This window comes from Mya arenaria, chromosome 10 (assembly GCF_026914265.1).
Source record: "Mya arenaria isolate MELC-2E11 chromosome 10, ASM2691426v1".
In the NCBI taxonomy this organism is placed as follows: Eukaryota; Metazoa; Mollusca; class Bivalvia; order Myida; family Myidae; genus Mya; species Mya arenaria.
In genome coordinates, this window is record NC_069131.1 from 29804217 (window position 1) to 29815611 (window position 11395).

The window sequence follows — 11395 nt, forward strand, 5'->3', positions numbered from 1 at the left end:
AAAGTTTCTTTGACTGTTTGTCTTCTCAATTTGTGACAATAATTTTGCCATGACACTTGTAAGAGAAAACACAATCTTACACCGAAATCAACAAAAATATACTCTATAGCGATATGTTTGCAATGCAATTGAGCAAAACACCAACGCTCAATAATTAACTCGTGTTTATAGACCGTTCCAAGGTGGTGTCCCAACAGGTATTAGGTATTATATAATGTAACAATTCATAGAATGCAATTGTAATGTTGATAAGACGTGACTCTTGTTGAGCACATTAAATATTTGCAGTTATTGCTGAAATTCCTTATTGAAATGGGCATCTTGTTCCGAATTACAAATACATATCGTATCTCTGTGTAAAGGACATTACAAAAGCGTCGTTGTGGCAAGTGTATCGCCAATATTCAAACATTAGCTTTAACACTAGTTTCAGTCCAATGTAGTAATTAAATGCATTTAATTAAGTGATATTCATTATTACAACTTAACCTACTGTTAACTGTGGTAATTTAAAGCCCCGTATAAGTGAAAAACTTTTCACTCATTAAGATTGATCAATTTATATCTAAGTGTAACATTTAATATATATACTCTTACCAAGTGTATAAGTTTATTTTTATGTGCTTAATGAAGTAATATTGATCGGCATTTTATCTTAATAATGAAAGGTGGCTTGTATATTTTTGTCTGAAGATGAACTTAAAATGGTGAAGTCAAAATACATGGTTTTGTTAAGATCAGTTCTGTAATGTGACACTCTTTTCTAATTAAGAAAAAGAGCAACTTAATATTGCATAAGCTGTAGTATGGTTGATTCGCATTTGTAGAACTATTTAAGCCATGACATCTGCACACATTTTATGCATAATTGAAATAACGTGAATAAACACTTTTTAATCAATTCAGGTTTTAATAACTTACACAGTTTAGGTTCTCTTTCAGGGATTCAGAAGACGAAATGCATACATTTCTACCTTGGGTAAGTTTCAAGTATTTCTGACACATTTTTTTATGTCTTATAATGCAATATGAAAACAATTTTATCTAAAAGTTTACGACCTACTTCGTGAATAATTAACTAAATTGATATTAAACCTTATTGCTCACGTTAATACATATTTGCTGATTATATACATGTTTTAGAATCAATAATACAATTCTAAGGTCCAATGGCTAAGCAGCTTGGTGATTTTGGCCAGTACTGGCGAATGGTCTGGCAACAGGAAGTGAAGAAGATTGTTATGTTGACCAATTTGGTAGAGGGTGAGGTAAGGTGTTAATTTAATGAAAAGTAGATTACCTTCCATGACTAAGTTTGATGTTGGTGGAACTTTGAATTTTACATACTTATTTAAATGGACTTCTTATAAAGTCTGGTATGGTTTTGTTATGATTGTTTAAACATTTATAAACAATTCTGAACTGGATTACAAAGAAACACCAACTTTTAAGCTTTAGTGTTCCTTTATGATTACATTTATACAGAACTCAATGTTATAAAGATATGAAAAATGTATGAATTTGGTAATTCCACTGATGGTCCTATGTAATTTGAATATGAACAGAAAGAGACTTCCTTTGCCTTTTATTTCATTAACTAGTTGGTCCTAAATTATATATTTGTTCCTTTACAGGAAGTCAAATGCGAGCAATATTGGCCGCAACATTATCAACGTAAAATATACGGCGATATAGAAGTTGTGTGCACCGTTGACAAACTGTACGCAGATTTCATTTGGAGAAAATTTACGCTTTCTAAGGTACATTCCAATTCGATATTTCTGAATAGACAATAAACGAGCCCATTTAAGGATATAATGTTTAAGCACTTCGGTACATCGGTGTATGTCAAATCCGAGCACTGACCAGGTGTTTTCCAACACATATGGAGTTCATTTTAAAGTAGTCATAATTTATATTTTATTTTCTTATTTTAAATTTGTCATTGTGATTACCCTACGACAATGAACACTCCATTACATTTCCCTTTAATAAATCAACGATTGACTGATCACAAGTGTCGGTTTTATATTATCAGGGTTTTTCGAATATGTGGGGTTCATTGTTATAGTATAGCTCGGATAAATCAATTCATAATAGCCGGAATAGATAGGGAATATTATGTAAGTCGGTTGACTTACCAAAAATGCATGATAACAACGAATCGAAAACAAAACATTAAACTTCGTTTGAATTTCAACTATATAAAAACGATGCCTTACAGGCACAAGGTAATCCTGTTTATGAAATCCGTATCCGTTCCATTGCGACTGTTAAATGCGAGCTGTAATTATTCGTTTTGCATGGTATGCTCTTGATATAACTGTAACATTGTTTTTTATTACACATTTGAATATGTGTTTCATTTAATATGTAACTAGGATAAATGGTTTGGCTATTTGAAAAAAGTATGAACTCGGCCGTTTTTAGACGGACCTTCTGTAACGGTAACTAAGGCCGTTTCGTCTCGATACCAATGCATGTGATCTAAGTAGTCAGTTGCATTGGCTAATGCACAGCATAGTGGAATAATTCGTCTCTGTGGTATATAAATAGAAAAACAATCCCATCCAATTGGGTGTTTGACTAAATTAGAACTCATCATCAAAAAATAATTTCATACTCAATAAATCTATTTAGATACGTGTTGTGGAATCACACCCTTAACAATGTATACTATTTATTTGAAACAGTTGTTAAATATGAGTAAAATATTCGAGTCTTTTCAACGTTATTTTCTTAAAAAATCATTTTAAACTAAACCCTTTTCATAGTTTTGCAAATTTCAAAACTGTTATCATTTTTATAAGTTAAATGGCTTTCCATTCAGGTAAATTGTTTTTTTCAAATAGTGTTAACTTAAATATATTTTATGTCAGATATAAACATAAAAATACATGCAACGATTTACTTGGACACTCTTGAAAAATATCATTAAGCATGGAAAAAACACATTGGAACTGACGCTACTTGTAAATGAAAATTAGATTAACAGAATTAGGACTACATGCGTGTTTGAGTCTCTCTTCAGGGAAAATTCAATCGACAGATATTTAGCTTTGTTTGACTTCAGTGCTGGTGTAGGAAGAACGGGAACCTACATTGCTCTGGACATTCTAACTAACGAGGGAGAGGTAGAAGGAGAAATAGATATCCCCGGATGTGTTCTCAACATGCGACAGAATAGACCAACATGATTCAGACTTTGGTGGGATGTTTACTGTTACATAATGTTGTATAAAGACTATTTTTGCAATGTGAATATTCCTATAAGCGTTTTCTCTATTGTGAATACAGCTATAACCTGATATGAATCACGATCGTGTCCGTTCAATGGACACCTATGACACCTCTCGAACCAACAATCGCTTGGTTCCGAGCAATATAACATCTCCAGTTAATCGACTGGCGCAATACGGCGCCGTTCGTGCAATATTGCGCCGTCTCCTATTTGACAATATAAATTATTCGTTAAGCGCACTTTTGTAATGTCAGTAAATCGCAATTTATTTTATGGCGACGTATGTTAATCATTGGATTGATATGAGATATTTAGAAGTTCCCGTTGTATTTGGAAAATTTTGAAATTTCTCGTTAAGTTCATTAATGTATGTTTTACTTATTTACAATCTCATTTTATTTAATATACATTTAACGTCTATCTTAAAGAATCCAAGGCATGTTCTGTTGAATACCATGTAGCAAAAATGCAGTCTTTCAAGCTTTTTAACAATTTGTTGAACAATTAACAATAACTGGATGTTACCCTATGCTTAAGAATCACGGTTTACTTAGTATATGATTTCTATTTAAAGAGTCAATACAAGTTTCTTCACCAAGCTTTGGTCCATTCATTGACCACTGAGTGGCCGTTGATAAAACGGGACCACTTCCACGAACGGTAACAAGATGAACGGGCGTAACCTTCAATAACTACCGAGCGGTTTTCATTGATATCGCGCGCTTTTTATTGAACGTTGTCCTTGACGCCATCGTACGAACTTATTACATTACCCGCATGCCTCGTGTTTAGTTAATACACTCGAGTCAATACGGTCCGGTACAAACTCAATTTCTCAGGTTAAGAGTGCCGTACCTATTATTAAGTCCTATTTGGATGTCGATTTTTGTTTTTTACCTGTACAAAAAGGGCTTTTTCATCAGGTTTTTAATATATTAAGGATACATTACATTATTAACATCGTGTTTGTGTAAAATGCGACATTTGGGTGATATGTAATGAATCAGTGTCGTTCGACGGTGGAAGCTTAGTTCAGCCATGTGGGTGAAGTTACTTATTATCTTATCAAATTAAAATTAAATAGTTTTATTATCCTACCTTCTTGCAGCTTGGTGACAGTGTTTGTGATTGTAACATCACCAACGTGATATGCATTAATTAATTATCCAATAAGTGGGGAGGACCAGGGGTCTACTTAAGGCAGTGCCAACACCGCCCCCCCCCCCCCCCACTTTCCCCAGAAAAACAAATAACCTCTAGACGTGGTATTATTGGGGATTGTGGTCAACCTTGAAGAGTATTTGTAATAATAAAATCTAAAAGTGTGCATTCGATAGTATGTACGCATATTTTGTCTACGTTCTGGAAACTTCGTGGACAATGTTAACCTAAACAGGCTTATGATAAGACTAGCGTCATTTCCCTTATGCATTGAAATAAAGTCAGCTTATGGTTTGGTTTGGCGGTAACAAACAGACAATATCCGAAATTAAAAACACCGACGCGTAACAACCATCTTGTTTTTTAAACAAAAAGTCCTTCTTATAAATCATTTTACGAACTTATTAGGTTCAATAATGTAATAATTAAAGTAAACTCAATTGTAGACGTTGAATAATTTATCCTCGGACACTCCTGCGTCAAGGAAAAGTGTAGAGAGCGTAGAAATTTGACGTGTGAATAAGTATATCAGGCAATATTTGGTGCAAGTTGATCACTCCATTAATGTTTCTAACACATTTGGGCTTTGTGGCGTTATGATTGGATTGTTTAATGTTGTTTATGTGCTGCTTGTGTTGGTAGACATGCATGCAAGATTTAACACAACATGTAGATAAGATTGGATTATTTTTTCCATATAAAATATATTTGAAAATTACCATCGTAGGCAATTTTGGGTGCAAATTGATCACTCCATTAATGTTTCTAACACATTTGGGCTTTGTGACGTTATGCTTGGATTTATTTGCTTAATGTTGTTTGTGTTCTGCTGTTGTTGGTCAGCATACAATACTTAACACAACATGTAGATAAGGCTGGATTTTTTTGTTACAATATATATGAAAACTCAAAACCAATTGCCATCGTGGGCCAACATAGGCAGTGGTTTCTGCAAAGGAATAATTGACCAATATCTTATTTCTGATTCCAGTTGAGATTATTAATATGTACATGATGTGTGTATGGATATGGTGGTTAAGTATGTTTTCTTTTTACAAATCGCACGCAACAAAAAGTAGATTCACTAAATTTTATGGGTTCCTTGTATTTCTTTTTATAGACCTTACCTCACCCGGTAATGGCGAGCATATAGTGAACCTATATTCAACTTGAGCTTGCTCTAAGATCTTAAATGTTGAATAATATATCCTTTGATATGGTTTTGTTATAATGCGTTTGTTTTACTTACCGCTTTTGTGCCGTTATACCATTTATGTTTCCATTTTTCGTCGTAAGATATATATTGCCGCATTTTGTTAATCTGCGCAACTTCCGCTGTTTTTAGGTACATATCAGTCATATATAAGGTGCCTCATCTTTTTGAATTGTTAATGTTAATATTTATAAACTTAATGCTTTGATCTACTGCTTTCTTTCCGTCAGTCTCGTATTTTTTCTAGATGGCTGTCATTATTTTCTTAAAACATTTTTTTTTCTGGCGATCACAAGACTGCCATTCAATTTGTTGGTACTGCCATAATTTCGATGGGCACCGCCAACGTTTTTTGTTACACTGTCATCATGTTTCGTGGCAGTAGATTCCCGCCAACTTACGGCGAAAACTCTATGATATAAGCGCCACAATTGTTGGTGGCAATGAGTTTGAGCCGAGTTTTTGCTCAGCAAAACCGTATTACGTTTGGTTTAGTAATGAAGGTAGGTTTTAACTGAAATAATTACTTTAAAAGCGTTCGATTAGGCTTGACATGAATAAATACTATACATTCTAAATTTGAATCAATTATACATTTATAATGTTAAATTTTGAAAATGTTGATGTATTTAGCATATACAGAATATTGATGTATATCAGCCATAACTAAGGGCAGTAACATTGACGAACAAATTGGATGACTTGTTTATGTTATCCCGCTGAAAATGCCCATGCCATGACAATATTGAAATCGCGCTATACAACATAAAAAAAACATCGTGAAGTTCATGTAAATACAACATTTGATAGAATAATATAATTCGATATTCATGGAACATGCACAAGAGCGAAGGACATAGGTTTGAGCAATATTTAATACACGTTATGGTCTAACTGGATATAATCGTGTTTTCATAATTATACTCAGTTCAAGTGCTGTTTCAAACAATAAAACCTTAAAATTACAAGCTGCGTTCTATTTGAAACTGATACGGACTATGTATGTATGTCTAGTGCACTATAAACGAGATTATATAGATTAGCTGTATAACAAGTGTATAACTCTTAACCTGACATCATTTAATTAAATAAAATTCACGTTGAAATATTCGCACTATTGAGCGATGCGTTATGTTATTATCGCTTTAAAGTCATTAAATTAGAATGTATCATAAACATATACTATGACATTCATGGTGAGTAAGTAAGTAATATATTGATTTTTCGTCAGAATGATCTAACCTCTTCTTATTGTGTCTGTTCGAGGGGAACGCGTGAATAGAGGGCTACAGCTGATCTCCCTATATGCGAAAGTCCGACTTTAACAAATAACAGAACCGAAAAGATAAGAACATACTTCATTTCCGCAGTTTTATCTCTGATACAAACATATTTTTATCGTAACGAAATTTTAAATAGCTGTTTGATTTTATTATTTCAGATTGCTTTTATATTGTTGTTGCTGTTGCCAGGTATTTATAACATTATTTCACTTTTAGAAAATTATGTAATACATTTAAATGATGCGCACTTTAAGCAGCTTTTTTCTTTAACAATTAATTACTAAAACTCACTCACTCACTCACTCACTCACTCACTCACTCACTCACTCACTCACTCACTCACTCACTCACTCACTCACTCACTCACTCACTCACTCACTCACTCACTCACTCACTCACTCACTCACTCACTCACTCACTCACTCACTCACTCACTCACTCACTCACTCACTCACTCACTCACTCACTCACTCACTCACTCACTCACTCACTCACTCACTCACTCACTCACTCACTCACTCACTCACTCACTCACTCACTCACTCACTCACTCACTCACTCACTCACTCACTCACTCACTCACTCACTCACTCACTCACTCACTCACTCACTCACTCACTCACTCACTCACTCACTCACTCACTCACTCACTCACTCACTCACTCACTCACTCACTCACTCACTCACTCACTCACTCACTCACTCACTCACTCACTCACTCACTCACTCACTCACTCACTCACTCACTCACTCACTCACTCACTCACTCACTCACTCACTCACTCACTCACTCACTCACTCACTCACTCACTCACTCACTCACTCACTCACTCACTCACTCACTCACTCACTCACTCACTCACTCACTCACTCACTCACTCACTCACTCACTCACTCACTCACTCACTCACTCACTCACCCACCCACCCACCCACCCACCCACCCACTCACTCACTCACTCACTCACTCAAATTCATTCATAAAAAAATATTCATCCTTATGTTAGAAATTATGTATAGTATCACTAATGTATTGAATAACATAACATGAGTTTACAAATTACTCAGTACTTAAATGTTTCTCAAATTAAGAATATATTTCTCCAAATTTATCTTTTATTTCTTAATGATTGTATTCCCCTTTTATATATGTATTTTAATATTTGTACTAATACTTTGGAATTCGCATATTTTTAACGAATGTTTTGTTTGAATGAAAACTTATCCTTTTGAAATAACAGCAGATATATGCAACTCATGTCCTAGTCGATGCCAGTGCTGCCTGACTGACCGATGTGATTCAGCTGGACATGAGGATGATATATGTTTAGATGGCTACAAGGATGGCTATAATCAACCTCGCTGCATGTGGCCTTTACAATGGGATTTTACAATGTTGGCCAACTTTGCAATTTGGCTTTTGCAAAAGGATGTTGGAAAGGAAAGTGCAATGATGATGGCACATGCGACTGCGTGGACAATTTTGAAGGAAATAAATATGACATATGCGTTCAAGGGAAATACGGAGAACTTTGCAACAATACTTGTAACAACGAGAACCGCGGATGCACAAACGCAACCAGTTGCATTTCGTGCAAGCCTGGCTATTTTGACTTCTCTACGTATTGTTTAAAACAGTGTTCCTTGGGCTGTAAGGACAATTGTAACATTGAAGGCCACTGTTCATGCCATTTGCAATTTTCCGGAAGCACCTGTGAGAACTGTAAACCTGGATATTACGGTGACAACTGCAACACCCCATGTACCAACGGTTGCATCAATGGAACGTGCAATAGAGATGGATCTTGCAGCTGTTTACCCACTTTCACCGGGGCTAGGTGCGAAACATGTGTTGCAGGATATTATGGGGATTTCAGTGAAAAACCATGCGGACTAGGTTGTAAAGGTAACTTCTGTAACAGAGACAATGGTAAATGTGTTTGTGAATACAACTTTAAAGGTGCAATATGTGATACATGTAATGAAGGCAATTTTGGTGTTTATTGCAATTCATCTTGCCCGGATCGCTGTTATAATTGCTCTTCAATTGAAAACTGTTTAGCGTGTAAAGAAGGATTTTATGGTTCAGACTGCTCAAACTGGCTTTTGTACAGGTGGCTGTATGGATGGATTTACAGCCGCAACTTGCAATGACAGATGTGATGGTATTTGTCAAACATGCTCCCAAACAAATTCTACACACTGCACATCCTGTTACGGTGGATTTAGCGGATCTGATTGTAAATGTATTCCAAACTGTCGATGTGAATCAACAGTGAAATGTGTAATGAGTGCACAAACGGATTTGAAATTGAAAGCAAGGATTGCAAATGTAACAGAAATTACTGTTTAAACAGCTCGCACTGTACATCGTGTCAGAATAACACGTTCTACACTTTTGATGGCACATGCTGTGAATGTAACACACTTTGTAAAAATAAACAATGCTCGTCAGAGAACCAGTGCTTGAATGGCTGTGAGGACGGATATACCGGTGTAGACTGTGCTGATTTTTGTACAGATTACGATACCGATTGTACAAAATGTAGTCAGATTGAGCATTTCTATGTCCAATGTAGAGCCCCTCCCCAAACACAGATGGTGTATGTGCAGGACAATGTAGTGAAACCTGTGTCAACAAAGAGTGTGATGCTAAAACAGGCCGGTGTTTTCAAGACTGTATTCGCAACTTTTACGCCGACAAATGCGATTTAGTATGCCCCTTGACATGCGCATCCGTACCAAACAAAACAAGATGTGACAATTATGGTAGATGCTTACATGGATGCATAGAATGATACAACGGGGTAACCTGTGTAATTGGTAAATGCATGTTATCGTTTTTGTTTGAAACGTACAACTGTAAAACTTGTCACTTTGAATTTCTGCAATTTTAAAGTTATTTAGATGCATTTTTAGTTGTTTGCATTCACACAGAGCTACTTTACTACGTACACTAAAATAGCACTTCGTTATTTCAGCAACAACGACGAATACATCCGATTTATCTGCTGCTGGGATAGTTGGAGGAGCTGTCGGTGGTGCGAGCACAATTATAATTGTGATAATCGAAATTGTTCTGTGCATACAAAGGTCTGTACAATATACAGTTAATGATTCGGTAAAATGTTTTATACTTAATACGTTTAATACTTTTTGTATATGCTTGATTTTTGCAAGAAAACACGGCAACTTAGGATAAAATATAATTTTAAGAGCATCTTGATTATATCAATTAATATGAAATGTAGCCATCTAAAGATTGTGTCCGGATTACTTAAGAGAACGAGTCCATGAAAAGTACATGATTATTTTAAAGGAATGTAACGAAATTACATACTTTCATTTTCTTTGCATGAAAGAAGAAGACAACAAAAGAAACAATCTGAAAGTGGAAGCCAAATTCGATTCCGTAACCCTAATCCTTTCATAATAGAGTATAGGTATAAGTGAAATAAAGACTTGTTTAATTGTAATATAATATAAACATATTAAAGCATGTTCATGAGTGTTGCTCAACTTTGACGTTGTTTATGTTTATCTAACTTAATTAACGCGAACAAAAAAAGTGTATCCATGATTATGTGAGACTACACAAACGGGATTAAAATACATTTACTGTGTTTCAATAAGCGTCTGAGTATCAAACTGATTTATATGATATCCAATATGCTAAAATAATAAATATCATTGCATAATACAGTACATTATATGCAACAGCATACACTATACTAAAATGAACACTTATACTGATTGTGATAACATCGAATTAAAGTTTTCTTTCAATCAACAATAATGATTCATGTATTCTGTGTATTTCAGAGCAGGAAAGGCACTATCAAAATTTGAGCGACCGACAAAATAAGACGGCTGGAGTACAAGAAGAAACGTACACTGAACTTCAAACAAGCAACATGGACTACGAGCGAGTGGATAGCTGAATGCGACAAAACTTCCTATTGCTAACTTTAAATGCATGATCATGTGTATTATTTGATTATTTTATGCTTCTTGAGTATGAACTGAATACTAAAAGTTGTAAATACATTTTCTAACAGTTGACTGTTTTTATCCAAAGCGTAGACGCATCTTCAATTTTTGTCTATACGATGACATTGTCTTTTATAGTGTCCAAAGTTTATTGACTGATAATTGCAATAATTCCACCATGGACGTAGCCTTATTATCTCCCAGGACAACGAAAAACATACACGCGACTGCAGACTACATACAACTCAATGAAAAGAAAAGAAATATATCAAATCGTAAGAGTTCTTATTCGGCCTGTTATATATCATTCATTTCAGGTTGTACTATTAAGCATATAGTTATTATCATAAACCCATAAACAAACCAATAGTATAAACAACATTGACATTGGTTTCTAATGTATTTCGTTATTAAAATTAGGGACATAAAAAGTGTACGTCACGATTCAAAATCAACATATACATTTTAAAAGCATGTTTTTAATCATATGACCCGATTTCAAATAAGT

General features: G+C 34.8%; 1 protein-coding gene across 1 annotated transcript; it reads left to right on the forward strand.

The window, feature by feature from the left end:
• Nucleotides 1-1201: 1201 nt before the first annotated feature.
• Nucleotides 1202-3262, forward strand: LOC128205587 (tyrosine-protein phosphatase 12-like). The gene is made up of 3 exons (XM_052907317.1): nt 1202-1268; nt 1635-1760; nt 3074-3262. Exons 1-3 carry the CDS (start codon nt 1209-1211, stop codon nt 3122-3124), a joined length of 237 nt encoding a protein of 78 aa, XP_052763277.1. The 5' UTR covers nt 1202-1208; the 3' UTR covers nt 3125-3262.
• Nucleotides 3263-11395: the final 8133 nt, after the last annotated feature.